Source organism: Haliotis rubra, unplaced genomic scaffold, assembly GCF_003918875.1.
Source record: "Haliotis rubra isolate DU_JTF1 unplaced genomic scaffold, ASM391887v1 Scf123, whole genome shotgun sequence".
NCBI lineage: Eukaryota > Metazoa > Mollusca > Gastropoda > Lepetellida > Haliotidae > Haliotis > Haliotis rubra.
The window spans coordinates 2,114,082-2,134,176 of NW_025765148.1; the positions used below are offsets into that span (position 1 = coordinate 2,114,082).

At 41.8% G+C, this 20,095-nt stretch overlaps 1 protein-coding gene across 2 annotated transcripts; it reads left to right on the forward strand.

Annotated features, from left to right (window-relative positions):
- The first annotated feature begins 2,053 nt into the window (after positions 1-2,053).
- Positions 2,054-6,595, forward strand: LOC124266082 (N-acetylglucosaminyl-phosphatidylinositol de-N-acetylase-like). 2 transcript variants are annotated; one of them, XM_046700901.1, is made up of 7 exons: positions 2,054-2,339; positions 2,639-2,739; positions 3,282-3,372; positions 3,834-3,901; positions 4,691-4,722; positions 4,882-5,012; positions 6,461-6,595. In XM_046700901.1, exons 2-7 carry the CDS (start codon positions 2,645-2,647, stop codon positions 6,587-6,589), a joined length of 546 nt encoding a protein of 181 aa, XP_046556857.1. In that variant the 5' UTR covers positions 2,054-2,339; positions 2,639-2,644; the 3' UTR covers positions 6,590-6,595. The 2 variants fall into 2 exon arrangements, with proteins under 2 accessions (XP_046556857.1, XP_046556858.1); XM_046700902.1 differs by lacking the exon at positions 6,461-6,595 and adding an exon at positions 5,569-5,791.
- The last annotated feature ends 13,500 nt before the right edge of the window (positions 6,596-20,095 follow it).

Genomic DNA, 20,095 nt, shown 5'->3' on the forward strand with positions numbered 1-20,095 from the left:
GTCGCAAGGGTTATTAGATATACATGATGAATGAACACATCAAACTTACTCATAATAAGTATGCAGCTGTCAATAGGATCATTCTGTTCTACGATAAGATAACATATACTTTAAGGAGAAATAATTACCCTCTTCCCAACAAACACACAGTCTCATTTACGGCTTATCATACATACGATATACCTAACAACTAATGTTCCCCTCGGTCCATACAATAAGCTTGAAACGGTAGATGAAATAATATGAAGAGATACCAAATTGTGTTATTTATTGATGAGAGTATTATGTGTCTGTCGACATTTATCGTGCACACTCTATACATTTATACACAACTTACGTCGATAGGAGGAGGAAAGTTCAAGCAAAAGGAGATGGGCTGTTGTGACATACAAAGTAATCATAAAAGGAAATGTGAAAAAGGATGTATCATTCTGTAAGCCGACAGGCTGGACAAGGGCTAAAAAATAATTCTTTGTTGTTGTGCTTATCATATCGTATCGTATCGTTCGTATCGTATCGTATCGTATCGTATCGTATCGTATCGTATCGTATCGTATCGTATCGTATCGTATCGTATCGTATCGTATCGTATCGTATCGTATCGTATCGTATCGTATCGTATCGTATCGTATCGGATCGCAGCGCAGCGCATCGCGCATCGCATCGTATCCCACCCCCGCTCTTCTCCAGACAGGGGCGGCGGGCTAGCCTAGTGGTTAAAGCGTTCGCTCGTTACGCCGAAAACCCGGGTTCGATTCCCCACATGGGTGCAAAGTGAAGCCCATTTCTGGCGTGATATTGCTGGAATATTGCTAAAATCGTTGACAACGATATTCACTCACTCACTCTTCTCCAGACATCTCTGTTTTTTTTTGTTTTTATTGGCTTCTTTTATCCGAGTTCAACGCCCTGGGGATAATACAACTCATGCTGCCTACAAACGTCAGATATGACAGCTAATTGACAGCCCTGGATAAGACAATCAAGTGATTAATGCTATAAACAACCTTCCATGCTACCAGCCTAACAACATCGCTTGTCCGCCTGATTCAACGGTGCAGCTCAAGTGTTGCTTGAATTATACATTTTGCACAGCCTTAGAAACATAATAAGCATAAATCCACGAATAGCGTCCTGCTATAACACATTCCAAGTGAACATCAATGAAACATTGGTGCTTAATACAGTGACATTAAAACGAAAAAAGTGATCATACAAAATGCAAATCACTGACCTTTTCGTTTCATTGAAATTACAAGTGTAAACCGAAACGAAAACAATACACGAAACAATATACAAAACAAACAAAAACCAAAACAACAAAAACAGCAACAACTAAACCCAATAAAAGCAACAACACAAGAACAAAGAAAATAAAAAGGAAATAACAACATCATTAAACTTTGAATAGAGGCTGTGTGTAACTTAACTCTGAAAACATAGATACACCCGGGCGGGTGTTCAGAGATTTGCGGTAATGTAAAAAAGCCATGATATTTCGTGTAATTTTCCTAATATCTTTACACAAATAAACATTATGCATCATTTACACAAATTAAACATTTTCCCTTTTATTCCTTCTGATGTCATTATAAATATGTTAATACATCTATTTAAAAAAGTGCCACATTAAAGTTTGGCTTATTATTTAATTCAGTATCCACGTTGGTTTTCCAGCACCATGCTCGCGGTGTTCACCAAAGTAGTCAACGTCTAAGACCTGCTCAGAGATATCCTGAAAAAAACTGGAATACTGTACAAAGCGGCCAAGTCCATCCACTCCCAATATCCATCTACCTGTAATACATACAATGTTTGTCTCTCAACCACGATCCATGCCATGTACAAAGCTGAAAAGTATAAAAAAAATTCATTTAATGTTTTATATGTCTATTCCCTGTCTACATACATATACGTTATAAATTTTGACGTAGCTATTCTTGTGTTCTTTTAAACCTATTAATCAACATAAATGCGACAACCAAAATAATTCAACTGACAACCGTTCAGTTTCAAAGGATTGAAGTTAGTCGCAAAGGTAATACTTTTTTTCAGAGTGTGCATGGCGGCTTCCTTACTCAACATGTCCTCATCATCAGAAGTGTTCGATCATTTTCTGACAATGTTTCATATTTTATTGACAACGTATATTTTCATGTACATGCTCGCAATCATAGTATACATTCCAGTCTTGTGGCGAAAGAGATCACGTGTGTCTAAACCGAAAGACAATGCAACTGTTCTTTTCGTTACCGCACACCCAGACGATGAGTGTATGTTTTTTGCCCCGGCAATCCTGGGTGTAGAAGCCCCTTCGTCAGTACTTTGTTTTACAACAGGTATGGTTGCTTTATGTGCTATCACCCTACTTTGTATTAGCTAAGATACATAGCGTTCATGTCACTGAACGCTATGTATCTTAGCTAACTTTGTATTTGCTACACCATCCTACGTTGAACCATTATCTTCCCTGTTCGTGTATGTTATCACTCTGTATCAACGTCAAATGTAATAACCACAGTTAATCATGTCCAAGATATTTTTATGGATTAAACTTCTTTAATCCATAAAAATATCTTGGACATCTATGTACAACTTCTAAATGCCACTGAAACACACAGTTAATCATGTTTTTCAGGAAATTATGACCAAAAAAGGTGATGTGAGAACGAAAGAGGTCGTAAAGAGTTGCAGTGTGTTGGGTTTATCTCCTGACCAGGTGACAGTTCTAGATATCAGGTATGTACTGTGTTCATCGCCCTCCAATACCCAGTGTCAACTTAATTATCACCATCTTGTGGACTAAATATCTTCTCCAACCCCATCTCATCCACTTCATTGGTTTCCATGATAAACTGCCTGGGTTCTCTGTAACCAATTCTTGTTGTAATGTTGGTAACAGCTGTTCGGTTGGACACATTGGGTACTGGTTGTATGTCATCCTAGTTATCACTGATTTGACTGGTCCAGAATTGATTACTTGCCATCTATACAGACGACCACTACCTACTGGGTCAGACTGGAATATTACTGGCTGTGACATGAAAGTTTGAAACACCAATCACTCACTTTCTAATAGGGGTGGTGGGGTATCTTGTGGTTAAAGCGTTAGCTCATCACGCACATGTGTGAAGCCCAAGTCCTGTGTTCCCAGCCGTGATATTGCTGGAATATTGCTAAATGTGGCGTAAAACTAAACTCACTCACTCACTCACTGTGGTCATCTCTGTTGATCCGTGTGTATTACCAGTATTCATGGTATTGATTTGTTCTTTTTCCAGATCCTTGCCAGACAATCCAAAGGTGCAGTGGGATAGGCAGACAGTCTGTAATGAGATCCTCCAGCACTGCCAAAAACACCGAGTTACACAGGTAGTTATCTCTAGTAGAGAATAACACAGGTAGACATCTTCAGGAGACACAGGTCTTGTTAGTTGCCTTCAGAGTTGCCTTCAGAGTTATCTACATCGAATTTGGCAGGATTGCTTGAAGTCTTGAAGCCAAGATATTTCCTGTTCTTGAATTAAAAAAGAGCTGACCCCCTGTAAAGCTGCATAAACAAAACGTTAAACATCGTAAGAGGATAAATATTTTTGTTTCTGTCTCACAAAAAAATATAATACTTGTGAAATACGTAGTTGGGCTGTTTTGTGCAGTGTTGTGTGACCATGTTCACAAATTCAGTTTAATGTCGCTTAGAAGCATTTCATTTATAACATGTTGTACTTCAGTATAACATGGCATGCTGATAATGCTTAAAGTCTCATTATGCACATTGTGATATCAGAAACTGTTTCCATATTTGTTGAAAATGTAATGATGAACATTTTCAGATTTACACATTTGATGGGTATGGGGTGAGCGGTCATAGCAACCATCGGGAGCTGTACAATGCTGTGAGGTGAGTGAGGGTCTGAACAAAGTGTGATTCCGAGGTATTGTAGGTATCCTGCAACCTGTGCTTGTAGTAAGAGGTGACTTAATGGATTGGGTGGTCAAGATGGCTTACTTTATTCATTACTTGGATCACTGCTCCCAATATAAATCACTGAGTCTGTTATTCACACACCACTCTCAAAGCTGTGTTTGGTTTAGTTTTAACTTTGTCTTTGACTACTAGGAACTAATTTAGTGCAAAAGTAGATAAAAACCCATCAATAACAGTTTGAGGTCGAGCTGCATCTGAATGAAAATAATATTGAATTATACGCTCTTGTGATATTTTTTAATATTGTTTTATGTTAATTGAACATTTCTGAAGGTTGACACACATATAAGAATAATGGATTGTCTCGAATTGGTTTTCAAACATTTGTTTCCCCCTTGTCTTGTTATACAGTACCTGAATGAGGCAGGTATCCTCTTGCTGTGCTATGGGCTACTGTGCTCTTTGCTCTGCTTCATGCATGAAGTCAGTAGATGAGGATGATAATTGCTGTCTATCGCAGAAGTTGGACACCAACATCATAATGGAGAGAGGCGGCGATGGGGTAGCCTTGTGGTTAAAGCGTTTGCTCGTCACGCCGAAGACTGGGGTTTGATTCCCCACATGGGTACAATGTGTGAAGCCCATTTCTGGTGTCCCCCCAACGTGATATTGCAGGAATATTGCTTAAAGCGGCGTAAAACCATACTCACTTACTTGCTCATAATGGAGAGATCATAAGTGAAACTTCCTTTCTTTCCACAGACATCTAAAGATTGACAGAACAGAGCTGCATGGTATGTTTCGACCTCTCCTCTTGCCAGCATTGATTTGTACGGTGTTCTAGATAAGCTCACTGTCATTACCTCGGTTCTGTGTTGCTACTTCTGTAAATCCCAGTCGGATGGTGTATTATTCTGTGGCTGTTGTGTCATCAGGATGTGTTTCTGTTGCAGATATTGAGTGTTACAGCCTACAGAGTGTGAACCTTCTTCGTAAATATACCTCACTGTTAGACCTGCCCTACAGCCTGTACACAGCTGACGTAGTATTTGTGTCATCGCCATGTCAGGTCCTTACAGCTCAGGTAGGACAATAACTAGTTATCTTGCAAGTATTATCAACCTCCTTCGTAAATATACCTCACTGTTAGACCTGCCCTAGGATAGATGCCCAACAAATGTTTAAAATTGTTTTGGGGATTAATGGACCTGCTGCAGACCTGTCTGTTGATTCGAATATATGACATGGGGGTTGGTGAAAGAAAATTGGCTAAGGAATGAGCGAAACATGAGCATGTCTGGTGATGGCGCGAGGGTGAGTTAGCCTTCAAGTCATTTTACTGAACAAATGTAGCGTGTGAAAGTGGCTTTGTTGCAAGTTCCAGCCAATTTCCATTAGCCCACTTTTATACATTAAACCATTTCATCATGTCCTTTCCACATTTTTGTGTGAAAAATGCATAAAAGGTACACACGCATTACCTACTATATTGGATTAGGTTCCTAAACCTAAAACTAAAAATAACCCTAACCCCAAACCCTAACCCCTCAAAATAATCCTCGTGAATAGAATACATTATAGAATACAATAGCTAGTTGTCTCACAAGTATTATCAACCTCCTTCGTATCCTCACTTTCAGATCTGCCCCCACCTGTCTGAACACACCTGACTTGGTATTTATATCATCTCCATGTCAGGTCCTTGCAGCCCTGGTTGGACAATAACTAGTTTTCATACAAGTCCTATCAACCTCTGTTGTCTTTGGATAATAACTAGTTCTTACACACAGCCAAATGTTTTCCCATAGACTTCTTTTCGCTATCTTTCCATAGGGGGTACCGCTTTCTGGTAGAACAGCCAGGTGTGCGAGTTGCAAAATTGAAATTTTGCTACCTGGCTGTTCTACCAGCAAGTGGTCCCCCATCGTACAAAATAGCAGTAAGTGACAACAATATAATGATCGTTTGTTAAAGAACTTTTTTATTCAGTGTCCCAAATTATGAGACAAATCATCAGAGTTGGTCTGTTGATTTCAAGTGACTGTGCAAAATTTGGTTTTTGTTGCAATTATTAGAGTTTGTGTTAGTGAGCAATTCCTCCTTCTCAAATGAAATCAAATTAAACGAACTATACTTGAAAATATCTGTACACACATTTAGCATAAGTCATGATGATAAAAATACATAAAATTGTGGTTAGTTATATTTACTGGATGGATGCGCTTTTAAAAAAACATAAAAATCGTACACTATTTCACCCAATCACAGCTGTCACATGTCTCTATCCGGCCAGAAGTTTACACACAACACTGGCTCAGCGAGCAAGTCCTTCTGTTTCAGTGTAGTAGAACCAATAGGATCTATAAAGCTGGTTCCCGACTCCCTTTTGCACGCGCCAACTTGCGATATGCAGAAGTTGTGCTCTTAAAAAACCCCTTAAATGTGCCATAATGTTTATTTTTCATAATTTTGCAATCCATTCTATTGATCATAACATTCTGTAAATGAATCCCTATGATATGCTTGTTTCAGAGAGCGATGTACGCCCACTGGAGTCAGTTTGTGTGGTTCCGGATCCTCTTCATTTTCTTTTCCAGATATCTTATTATTAATACTTTTAACAAAATTGATGTTTATAGACATTGCAATAAACATTTGTGAAAGGTTTGTGTGAGTGTTATGCTGTTAGTCTGACTGATGCCTCAAGTGCCAAGTAGAAAAATACCTGACCAATACCTTTTGCCAACTCTAGACAGATACCTGACAGGTACCTTAAGTCTATAGTAGACAGCGCTACCTGTCCATTTCCTCTTCATTTTGAGATCTGTATACAAACTAATACAAATTACTGCAAAGGAATGACAATGGCGGTACAACAAATAATGGCAGTTTAATTCCAATGGCAGTGATGATTATCACTCAGTACCAACAGTGATCAAACTTCCTAGACTGGCCCGGGCTGGACATCAAGGGTAAAATAGACACTTGAGTCAGGACCGGACAGAAGCCTGGTGCTAATGTTGGTGTTTGTTGTTGCAGTACGTCACGTGACTGATTGTGCTGATGTTATAACAGATATATACAACAGATGAGTCACTGGTTAAAAGTGGCATAAACATGTTTATTGGAAATATATCTCTGTGTTCTGTGACTGTAACAATATCCAGTTCCACTCCCAGCTCCGGGAAACCTGGAAATACAACATAGACACGGATACAGATTCAGCATGATATGACGTCTATCTCATGTTAGCAGGCTTTATCACCCATTCGTCTAAGGTGTTGCACTGTGCTGTGCAAGTCTGTGTCCTTCACCTTGGACACGATTGGCTGTTAGAAGGTAAACCTTTCAAAACTTGCGCTGTTGCACTCACACCCTAAATATATCCGTTTCACTTATACATCGTGACTAAAAATTGCTACGAGAATATATAAACAAATATTTGAAAGGAAACTTGATTGACTGGTTATAAGAAGACGTTCAAACGTACAGTCGCGTGTGTTTGCAGAATTAATAACTTACTCTAAGCATCACTTGCCAACCACAGCCCCGACTGTTCATCACTTGCCAACCACAGCCCCGACTGCCTCATCACTTGCCAACCACAGCCCCTGGTGACTGCGTTCTCCACCTCGTGTTTGTCAAAAGCCCCGTTTATCACGGAGACTTCTCTCTGCCGCCCCTTTGTCCACTGCCGCCCCCTCCATTGTGTCCGACCTGGTGACCTACCTCGTGTTTGAGATCTCCACCTCGTGTTTGAGATCACTCCAGAAGCCCAAATCCGTTTATTGTGTCCGACCTGGCGGTTCTCCAGATTTCTCTTATCAGCGGAGATTTCTCTCTTGCCCAGTGCCCCGACTGCAGCGTTTGTCAAATCCGTCACTGCCGCCCCCTCCACATTGTGTCCGACCTGGTGTGCTGCGTTCTCCACCTCGTGTTTGAGATCACTCCAGAAGCCCCGTTTATGAGCTGGCAGTGGGTAGACTACCGAGGTAGTAATTGTCAACAGAGTTAGTAATAGGTGCATGTTGAACCTGAAACAACAAGTGGTTTGTATCATATTTTGCAAACGGATTGTTGATATTGTGTTCCTTTTCGTCTGTTGTGCAGTCTGAAAATATTCTTGAACGTGGAAAACACTTTGGCTTTCTCGCTGCTTGTTACCTAAACCACAAATAGACCAATCGGAAAGAATGACACGATATGTTTCGAAAACGGTTATTTTGTCCCACAAATAGGACTGACGAAATAAAATGTGAGCCATCAACACCTTGTTATAGTCAAAATTGAGATTTGACTAAGTGTAAAAGACTGTCTGAACTCCATTACATAATATACACGTGTGGCAGTCACCGTGTATTTGGGAATTATTTTGGACGTCTCCATGAAGAGTATTTCAGTTCTATGACGGCATGTACATGTCAGCTTGGTGCGGTAGGCAATCCTGAAATGACACTGGTCGTACACGTCTATCACTTAGGTTATACCAAACCAACGGGAACGGATTGGTGCCGATAGACCAACAAACACCATCAGGAGGCACACCTGTGAAAGGCAAGAACGAATTGTGGCTCTTTAGGCCATGAAACTAACCAGTGGTTGAGCCGGTATAACTGGAGGTTCTTATTTCAAAGCCCTTGTTCCCTGTAACGTTATGCCACTTACCTGAGCTTGTTGAAGATGAGATGACGAGTTCCGTAGATTCTGGTACTTATATAAGCCTGGACTGTTGACGCCACCTGTTGTGGAAGATTTGTTTCCCCAGAAACATCCGGCACAGTCTGGCCCCATTCTGCGTTGTTCCTGGTACACCATGTGTAGATGTACATCCGTCAGCGTGGTGATTCGCTGATTTATGTGTGCTGGAATGGACATAGTCTTATCTTGCCATCCGTTTAACCAGATTACACACTTTCCTTGTGATAAGGTAGGCAGGGGCTAAAACTATATTCTAACAAATTCCATAAAACTCTCTCCACAAAGAGTTCAAATAAATCATAATCTGGATCTCGTTCCACAAAGCGATACTATCGTTACGACTACATTAAGTATGGGAGTTACGATCACCTTAACGCTATGATTATTGTAAGTCTATGTTTGAGTATAGGAGGTACGATCATTTTCAGTTATATCACAGCATTGTTTTATGTTTTATTCCTATCTCTGTAAACAGGGTTGTTCAATCACACATATATACACACCAATTTTGCATGACAAATAAGTTAATGCTCAAAAGAGAATTTAACACCATTTCGACACCTTAAGAAACAATCAATTCGAGATTTCCTTAGAATGTGCGATATTTGGATGTGCGATATGCGCAGTCAGTCTTTTGAAATAAAACACCCTCCTGAGCACCTGTACATCTCACACCTAGCCCAGTGTGATCAATGGACTGTATATATGGAAAGCAAAATACACTTGAAAGTCGTGGCTGTTTAACTCCAATACACAAGACCAGCGGATGGGACACAACGACTTTTTCGGGGCAAATTGTCGCAGGCTCTTTGCGGAAATTACGTAACTGAACACGCAGATACACTAAACGTCATCGTTCCGCTCCGTGACCTCGTCTTTGCGAGCTACACTGAAATACTCAACAGAATGATGAAATTGGAAATGAGGAAGAAACAAGCTAAATCAACATGTGGATGACAACACAATAACCTGAACATCTCTCATGAACTCGTATGGCAATGCAATATCTGTTGAGACCATGATAATTTCAACAACGGAGAAAGTTACATGGATATACAACTTCTTTATTATAATGTAAGCGGCGTTGGGAGGTGTACCCCCCAGCAGGCAGCAGTGGGTTACCTGGGATAAGAGGACACACATGAATGAGCGTGCAGGGCAGGTTGTTCCGTGTGTAATATGGTCCAAGGTATTTTGGCTGCCCATAAAATTGACGCTGTGACTTCATTCATTCATTTATTTCAACATACATATTATCATCATCAATCTCGTCAACAGTATTTTGAAATACAACCATTAGGCAATATTAGCTCTACCATCAGGATACAAACATACATTATTACAAACTATCACATTATACACAATATCACAAGCATACATCATTATTCATAGTCCCACAAGTTGAGACACACCGTAAGCAAGTAGAGTCTCGACACCATCTTGCAGCAGTCTATCCTCGCGGTCTAGCGTTCTTCAAGCTGGCAATATTTATTCTTCTTAGGTCTCACACAACCACCACCCTGCAACTGCATCAATGTTATTTCTGTGTAGTTCTGTTGTGACCTTATCAGATTGATATGTCAACGAGATAAGTGATGTGTTCAGTTTAAACATAACATCAATCATTGATTTAATCACTTACTCGTATTAGTGTCAGTTCATGTGAACTGTGTTCACGAGCTGAGCGCAGTGGTGAGGTGAACTGTGTTCACCAGCTCAGGGGTTACTAAAAAGTGTATCACCTGTTGTTTGAAGAGATTAGAATGGTTCAGTGACCTGAAACCTTTAAACAATATCTGCTGGCAAACTGGGACACCCCGTTTCGGCGTAGCTGCTAAAACCGTTATCAAGCAATTGATGTCTACTGGGTAGTCCCGTAAGTTCGACCTTTGGGTCGAGGTAACAATCCTTGGATGTTTGATGTTGTGACGACGGTGTTGTTTTAAGGGAATAGGACACTAGCTTTCTTCCAAATGTAAAATGTGTTAACTCAGTTCACTCAGGAAACGAAATAAAGCTCGTGTACCAGAATGTGAGTGAATTTGCCAGTTATGGCAAATGCACAATTAGACTTCAAAGTTTTCTCTACATTTCGTGGTGGAAGATACCTTTGTGTAAATGGTTATATGTTCATAGTGAAAAAGAAGAAAAGGGGAGAATGGATCTCGTGAAAATGCATGCAGAAAGACTGCATACAGATCAACACTCTCAACTGTCTTACGACATAGTTTCTAAAATACCAAGAGACCACAACCACGGACCTGTACATAACGAAGTCAAGGTCAATCTTTTTCGGCTGTAGCAAAAATATTGACAATTATTAAAAAGATAAAAAGGTAAAAGCAAACTCAATCTTGAATATATTGTGTATTCCTCATTGCCTAATGTAAAGACTACATATTAATACTATGGATATTTTAATGTATAGTTTAAACATGTTTTCTTCAAGTTATCATGACGGGATTGGCAAACAAGCATAAATATGCATGTCAATGCCGCTCCATAACACTAATACAGTTACATAGATAGTGATGTACACTGTATGCGAAACATTATGTGTGCAAATCATAATGGAAATCCACAAGGGCAATATTGAAAAAATATTGCATGCATCTTACTGTCTGGTGTCCTCCGATCAGTTCGACGTCCCATTTGTCAGACACGTTAAATCAACAAAAGTTATGGTTGGTTGCACTCACGTTCACTGCACTGCTACCTTTATTGGGTAATGGATTGATCCAAAGTTATGTGCATAAGAATATATTAAGCGATATAATTAATAGGGCTGTAATGATGCATTAAAATATCGATGAATTGCAATTATTCTGAAAGCAATTAATCGATGGTAGAAATGAAAAAATATCGATGCATCGTAGTATGTTTGACTATGCAAACTTGCAGCTTCATTGAGTTTATGTTTTAACTGTTTACTCGATCTTGGTTACACGTTTCTTGTCAGTTATTCATAGGGGGAGAAGAGGAAGCCCAACAGCCAGTCGTATCCAACTCTGTACCTCTGGGAGTAACTCAATTAGTTACATGGGAAATCTATAATCCTGTTTTGATCAAAGTGAACATTATTATGAACACAAAGTGGGAGAAGTCATGCTCCTGATTTGATCAAAGTGAACATTATGAACACAAACTGTGAGAAGCCGAAGTCAATAAACATTAGTATTCTGAGCAAAATATTTCTGCATAAAAAGTATGCTTGTCGTCAGGGGCGACTAACTGGATCGGGTGGTCAGTGTCGCTGACTTGGTTGAGACATGCCATCGTATTCCAATTGCGTAGATCGATGCTCATGCTTTGGATCACTAAATTGTCTGTTTCAGACTCGATTATTTCAAATAGCGTGAATATTGCTGATTGCGACGTTAAGCAATAAACCAAGCAACTGCTGTGAAGAAGCTCAGAGGTTATTATTCAAAGTTTCTATGTGTATTTTAGAAATATATTTGTTTTACAACACAGTAGGGGTCAGTATTCATGTGTCGGATCAAACCTTTATTTTATAGGTGATTCAGTATAGCTAAACGCTACTGAACTAATGATGAATCTCAGCCACTTGAGTCAGGACCGGACAGAAGCCTGGTGCTAATGTTGGTGTTTGTTGTTGTTGTAGTACGTCACGTGACTGATTGTGCTGATGTTATAACAGATATATACAACAGATGAGACACTGGTTAAAAGTGGCATAAACATGTTTATTGGAAATATATCTCTGTGTTCTGTGACTCTAACAATATCCAGTTCCACTCCCAGCTCCGGGAAACCTGGAAATACAACATATACACGGATACAGATTCAGCATGATATGACGTCTATCTCATGTAAGCAGGCTTTATCACCCATTCGTCTGAGGTGTTGCACTGTGCTGTGCAAGTCTGTGTCCTTCACCTTGGACACGATTGGCTGTTAGAAGGTAAACCTTTCAAAACTTGCGCTGTTGCACTCACACCCTAAATATATCCGTTTCACTTATACATCGTGACTAAAAATTGCCACGAGAATATATAAACAAATATTTGAAAGGAAACTTGATTGACTGGTTATAAGAAGACGTTCAAACGTACAGTCGCGTGTGTTTGCAGAATTAATAACTTACTCTAAGTTTGAGTTCATCACTTGCCAACCACAGCCCCGACTGCCTTGTTTGTCAAAGCCGTCACTGACGCCCCCTCCACATTGTGTCCGACCTGGTGTGCTGCGTTCTCCACCTCGTGTTTGAGATCACTCCAGAAGCCCCGTTTATCAGCGGAGATTTCTCTCTTGCCCAGTGCCCCGACTGCAGCGTTTGTCAAATCCGTCACTGCCGCCCCCTCCACATTGTGTCCGACCTGGTGTGCTGCGTTCTCCACCTCGTGTTTGAGATCACTCCAGAAGCCCCGTTTATCAGCGGAGATTTCTCTCTTGCCCAGTGCCCCGACTGCAGCGTTTGTCAAATCCGTCACTGCCGCCCCTCCACATTGTGTCCGACCTGGTGTGCTGCGTTCTCCACCTCGTGTTTGAGATCACTCCAGAAGCCCCGTTTATCAGCGGAGATTTCTCTCTTGCCCAGTGCCCCGACTGCAGCGTTTGTCAAATCCGTCACTGCCGCCCCCCTCCACATTGTGTCCGACCTGGTGTGCTGCGTTCTCCACCTCGTGTTTGAGATCACTCCAGAAGCCCCGTTTATCAGCGGAGATTTCTCTCTTGCCCAGTGCCCCGACTGCAGCGTTTGTCAAATCCGTCACTGCCGCCCCCTCCACATTGTGTCCGACCTGGTGTGCTGCGTTCTCCACCTCGTGTTTGAGATCACTCCAGAAGCCCCGTTTATCAGCGGAGATTTCTCTCTTGCCCAGTGCCCCGACTGCAGCGTTTGTCAAATCCGTCACTGCCGCCCCTCCACATTGTGTCCGACCTGGTGTGCTGCGTTCTCCACCTCGTGTTTGAGATCACTCCAGAAGCCCCGTTTATCAGCGGAGATTTCTCTCTTGCCCAGTGCCCCGACTGCAGCGTTTGTCAAATCCGTCACTGCCGCCCCTCCACATTGTGTCCGACCTGGTGTGCTGCGTTCTCCACCTCGTGTTTGAGATCACTCCAGAAGCCCCGTTTATCAGCGGAGATTTCTCTCTTGCCCAGTGCCCCGACTGCAGCGTTTGTCAAATCCGTCACTGCCGCCCCTCCACATTGTGTCCGACCTGGTGTGCTGCGTTCTCCACCTCGTGTTTGAGATCACTCCAGAAGCCCCGTTTATCAGCGGAGATTTCTCTCTTGCCCAGTGCCCCGACTGCAGCGTTTGTCAAATCCGTCACTGCCGCCCCTCCACATTGTGTCCGACCTGGTGTGCTGCGTTCTCCACCTCGTGTTTGAGATCACTCCAGAAGCCCCGTTTATCAGCGGAGATTTCTCTCTTGCCCAGTGCCCCGACTGCAGCGTTTGTCAAATCCGTCACTGCCGCCCCTCCACATTGTGTCCGACCTGGTGTGCTGCGTTCTCCACCTCGTGTTTGAGATCACTCCAGAAGCCCCGTTTATCAGCTGGCAGTGGGTAGACTACCGAGGTAGTAATTGTCAACAGAGTTAGTAATAGGTGCATGTTGAACCTGAAACAACAAGTGGTTTGTATCATATTTTGCAAACGGTTTGTTGATATATTGTTCCTTTTCGTCTTTTGTGCAGTCTGAAAATATTCTTGAACGTGGAAAACACTTTGGCTTTCTCGCTGCTTGTTACCTAAGCCACAAATTGACCAATCGGAAAGAATGACACGATATGTTTCGAAAACGGTTATTTTGTCCTACAAATAGGACTGACGAAATAAAATGTGAGCGATCAACACCTTGTTATAGTCAAAATTTTGATATTTGACTAAGTGTAAAGACTGTCTGAACTCCATTACATAATATACACGTGTGGAAGTCACAGTGTATTTGGAAATTATTTTGGACGTCTCCATGAAGAGTATTTCAGTTATATGACGGTATGTACATGTCAGCTTGGTGCGGTAGGCAATCCTGAAATGACACAGGTCGTACACGTCTATCACTTGGGTGATACCAAACCAACGGGCACGGATTGGTGCCGATAGACCAACAAACACCATCAGGAGGCACACCTGTGAAAGGCAAGAACGAATTGTGGCTCTTTAGGCCATGAAACTAACCAGTGGTTGAGCCGGTATAACTGGAGGTTCTTATTTCAAAGCCCTTGTTCCCTGTAACGTTATGCCACTTACCTGAGCTTGTTGAAGATGAGATGACGAGTTCCGTAGATTCTGGTACTTATATAAGCCTGGACTGTTGACGCCACCTGTTGTGGAAGATTTGTTTCCCCAGAAACATCCGGCACAGTCTGGCCCCATTCTGCGTTGTTCCTGGTACACCATGTGTAGATGTACATCCGTCAGCGTGGTGATTCGCTGATTTATGTGTGCTGGAATGGACATAGTCTTATCTTGCCATCCGTTTAACCAGATTACACACTTTCCTTGTGATAAGGTAGGCAGGGGCTAAACTATATTCTAACAAATTCCATAAAACTCTCTCCACAAAGAGTTCAAATAAATCATAATCTGGATCTCGTTCCACAAAGCGATACTATCGTTACGACTACATTAAGTATGGGAGTTACGATCACCTTAACGCTATGATTATTGTAAGTCTATGTTTGAGTATAGGAGGTACGATCATTTTCAGTTATATCACAGCATTGTTTTATGTTTTATTCCTATCTCTGTAAACAGGGTTGTTCAATCACACATATATACACACCAATTTTGCATGACAAATAAGTTAATGCTCAAAGAGAATTTAACACCATTTCGACACCTTATGAAACAATCAATTGGAGATTTCCTTAGAATGTGCGATATTTGGATGTGCGATATGCGCAGTCAGTCTTTTGAAATAAAACACCCTCCTGAGCACCTGTACATCTCACACCTAGCCCAGTGTGATCAATGGACTGTATATATGGAAAGCAAAATACACTTGAAAGTCGTGGCTGTTTAACTCCAATACACAAGACCAGCGGATGGGACACAACGACTTTTCGGGGCAAATTGTCGCAGGCTCTTTGCGGAAATTACGTAACTGAACGCGGAGATACACTAAACGTCATCGTTCCGCTCCGTGACCTCGTCTTTGCGAGCTACACTGAAATACTCAACAGAATGATGAAATTGGAAATGAGGAAGAAACAAGCTAAATCAACATGTGGATGACAACACAATAACCTGAACATCTCTCATGAACTCGTATGGCAATGCAATATCTGTTGAGACCATGATAATTTCAACAACGGAGAAAGTTACATGGATATACAACTTCTTTATTATAATGTAAGCGGCGTTGGGAGGTGTACCCCCAGCAGGCAGCAGTGGGTTACCTGGGATAAGAGGACACACATGAATGAGCGTGCAGGGCAGGTTGTTCCGTGTGTAATATGGTCCAAGGTATTTTGGCTGCCCATAAAATTGACGCTGTGACTTCATTCATTCATTTATTTCAACATACATATTATCATCATCAATCTCGTCAACAGTATTTTGAAATACAACCATTAGGCAATATTAGCTCTACCATCAGGATACAAACATACATTATTACAAAATATCACATTATGCACAATATCACAAGCATACATCATTATTCATAGTCCCACAAGTTGAGACACACCGTAAGCAAGTAGAGTCTCGACACCATCTTGCAGCAGTCTATCCTCGCGGTCTAGCGTTCTTCAAGCTGGCAATATTTATTCTTCTTAGGTCTCACACAACCACCACCCTGCAACTGCATCAATGTTATTTCTGTGTAGTTCTGTTGTGACCTTATCAGATTGATATGTCAACGAGATAAGTGATGTGTTCAGTTTAAACATAACATCAATCATTGATTTAATCACTTACTCGTATTAGTGTCAGTTCATGTGAACTGTGTTCACGAGCTGAGCGCAGTGGTGAGGTGAACTGTGTTCACCAGCTCAGGGGTTACTAAAAAGTGTATCACCTGTTGTTTGAAGAGATTAGAATGGTTCAGTGACCTGAAACCTTTAAACAATATCTGCTGGCAAACTGGGACACCCCGTTTCGGCGTAGCTGCTAAAACCGTTATCAAGCAATTGATGTCTACTGGGTAGTCCCGTAAGTTCGACCTTTGGGTCGAGGTAACAATCCTTGGATGTTTGATGTTGTGACGACGGTGTTGTTTTAAGGGGAATAGGACACTAGCTTTCTTCCAAATGTAAAATGTGTTAACTCAGTTCACTCAGGAAACGAAATAAAGCTCGTGTACCAGAATGTGAGTGAATTTGCCAGTTATGGCAAATGCACAATTAGACTTCAAAGTTTTCTCTACATTTCGTGGTGGAAGATACCTTTGTGTAAATGGTTATATGTTCATAGTGAAAAGAAGAAAAGGGAGAATGGATCTCGTGAAAATGCATGCAGAAAGACTGCATACAGATCAACACTCTCAACTGTCTTACGACATAGTTTCTAAAATACCAAGAGACCACAACCACGGACCTGTACATAACGAAGTCAAGGTCAATCTTTTTCGGCTGTAGCAAAAATATTGACAATTATTAAAAGATAAAAGGTAAAAGCAAACTCAATCTTGAATATATTGTGTATTCCTCATTGCCTAATGTAAAGACTACATATTAATACTATGGATATTTTAATGTATAGTTTAAACATGTTTTCTTCAAGTTATCATGACGGGATTGGCAAACAAGCATAAATATGCATGTCAATGCCGCTCCATAACACTAATACAGTTACATAGATAGTGATGTACACTGTATGCGAAACATTATGTGTGCAAATCATAATGGAAATCCACAAGGGCAATATTGAAAAAATATTGCATGCATCTTACTGTCTGGTGTCCTCCGATCAGTTCGACGTCCCATTTGTCAGACACGTTAAATCAACAAAAGTTATGGTTGGTTGCACTCACGTTCACTGCACTGCTACCTTTATTGGGTAATGGATTGATCCAAAGTTATGTGCATAAGAATATATTAAGCGATATAATTAATAGGGCTGTAATGATGCATTAAAATATCGATGAATTGCAATTATTCTGAAAGCAATTAATCGATGGTAGAAATGAAAAAATATCGATGCATCGTAGTATGTTTGACTATGCAAACTTGCAGCTTCATTGAGTTTATGTTTTAACTGTTTACTCGATCTTGGTTACACGTTTCTTGTCAGTTATTCATAGGGGGAGAAGAGGAAGCCCAACAGCCAGTCGTATCCAACTCTGTACCTCTGGGAGTAACTCAATTAGTTACATGGGAAATCTATAATCCTGTTTTGATCAAAGTGAACATTATTATGAACACAAAGTGGGAGAAGTCATGCTCCTGATTTGATCAAAGTGAACATTATGAACACAAACTGTGAGAAGCCGAAGTCAATAAACATTAGTATTCTGAGCAAAATATTTCTGCATAAAAAGTATGCTTGTCGTCAGGGGCGACTAACTGGATCGCGGTGGTCAGTGTCGCTGACTTGGTTGAGACATGCCATCGTATTCCAATTGCGTAGATCGATGCTCATGCTTTGGATCACTAAATTGTCTGTTTCAGACTCGATTATTTCAAATAGCGTGAATATTGCTGATTGCGACGTTAAGCAATAAACCAAGCAACTGCTGTGAAGAAGCTCAGAGGTTATTATTCAAAGTTTCTATGTGTATTTTAGAAATATATTTGTTTTACAACACAGTAGGGTCAGTATTCATGTGTCGGATCAAACCTTTATTTTATAGGTGATTCAGTATAGCTAAACGCTACTGAACTAATGATGAATCTCAGCCACTTGAGTCAGGACCGGACAGAAGCCTGGTGCTAATGTTGGTGTTTGTTGTTGTAGTACGTCACGTGACTGATTGTGCTGATGTTATAACAGATATATACAACAGATGAGACACTGGTTAAAAGTGGCATAAACATGTTTATTGGAAATATATCTCTGTGTTCTGTGACTGTAACAATATCCAGTTCCACTCCCAGCTCCGGGAAACCTGGAAATACAACATATACACGGATACAGATTCAGCATGATATGACGTCTATCTCATGTAAGCAGGCTTTATCACCCATTCGTCTGAGGTGTTGCACTGTGCTGTGCAAGTCTGTGTCCTTCACCTTGGACACGATTGGCTGTTAGAAGGTAAACCTTTCAAAACTTGCGCTGTTGCACTCACACCCTAAATATATCCGTTTCACTTATACATCGTGACTAAAATTGCCACGAGAATATATAAAAAATATTTGAAAGGAAACTTGATTGACTGGTTATAAGAAGACGTTCAAACGTACAGTCGCGTGTGTTTGCAGAATTAATAACTTACTCTAAGTTTGAGTTCATCACTTGCCAACCACAGCCCCGACCGCCTTGTTTGTCAAAGCCGTCACTGCCGCCCCCTCCACATTGTGTCCGACCTGGTGTGCTGCGTTCTCCACCTCGTGTTTGAGATCACTCCAGAAGCCCCGTTTATCAGCGGAGATTTCTCTCTTGCCCAGTGCCCCGACTGCAGCGTTTGTCAAATCCGTCACTGCCGCCCCCTCCACATTGTGTCCGACCTGGTGTGCTGCGTTCTCCACCTCGTGTTTGAGATCACTCCAGAAGCCCGTTTATCAGCGGAGATTTCTCTCTTGCCCAGTGCCCCGACTGCAGCGTTTGTCAAATCCGTCACTGCCGCCCCCTCCACATTGTGTCCGACCTGGTGTGCTGCGTTCTCCACCTCGTGTTTGAGATCACTCCAGAAGCCCCGTTTATCAGCGGAGATTTCTCTCTTGCCCAGTGCCCCGACTGCAGCGTTTGTCAAATCCGTCACTGCCGCCCCCTCCACATTGTGTCCGACCTGGTGTGCTGCGTTCTCCACCTCGTGTTTGAGATCACTCCAGAAGCCCGTTTATCAGCGGAGATTTCTCTCTTGCCCAGTGCCCCGACTGCAGCGTTTGTCAAATCCGTCACTGCCGCCCCCTCCACATTGTGTCCGACCTGGTGTGCTGCGTTCTCCACCTCGTGTTTGAGATCACTCCAGAAGCCCCGTTTATCAGCGGAGATTTCTCTCTTGCCCAGTGCCCCGACTGCAGCGTTTGTCAAATCCGTCACTGCCGCCCCTCCACATTGTGTCCGACCTGGTGTGCTGCGTTCTCCACCTCGTGTTTGAGATCACTCCAGAAGCCCCGTTTATCAGCGGAGATTTCTCTCTTGCCCAGTGCCCCGACTGCAGCGTTTGTCAAATCCGTCACTGCCGCCCCCTCCACATTGTGTCCGACCTGGTGTGCTGCGTTCTCCACCTCGTGTTTGAGATCACTCCAGAAGCCCCGTTTATCAGCGGAGATTTCTCTCTTGCCCAGTGCCCCGACTGCAGCGTTTGTCAAATCCGTCACTGCCGCCCCCTCCACATTGTGTCCGACCTGGTGTGCTGCGTTCTCCACCTCGTGTTTGAGATCACTCCAGAAG

Excerpts from the sequence above, each read along its gene's own strand:
- LOC124266082 (XM_046700901.1), top strand. The coding sequence starts at position 2,645 with ATGACCAAAAAAGGTGATGTGAGAACGAAAGAGGTCGTAAAGAGTTGC. Across the intron at positions 3,373-3,833 it reads AAAAACACCGAGTTACACAG|ATTTACACATTTGATGGGTA; the intron begins GTAGTTATCTCT and ends GAACATTTTCAG. Across the intron at positions 5,013-6,460 it reads GTCAGGTCCTTACAGCTCAG|AGAGCGATGTACGCCCACTG; the intron begins GTAGGACAATAA and ends TGCTTGTTTCAG.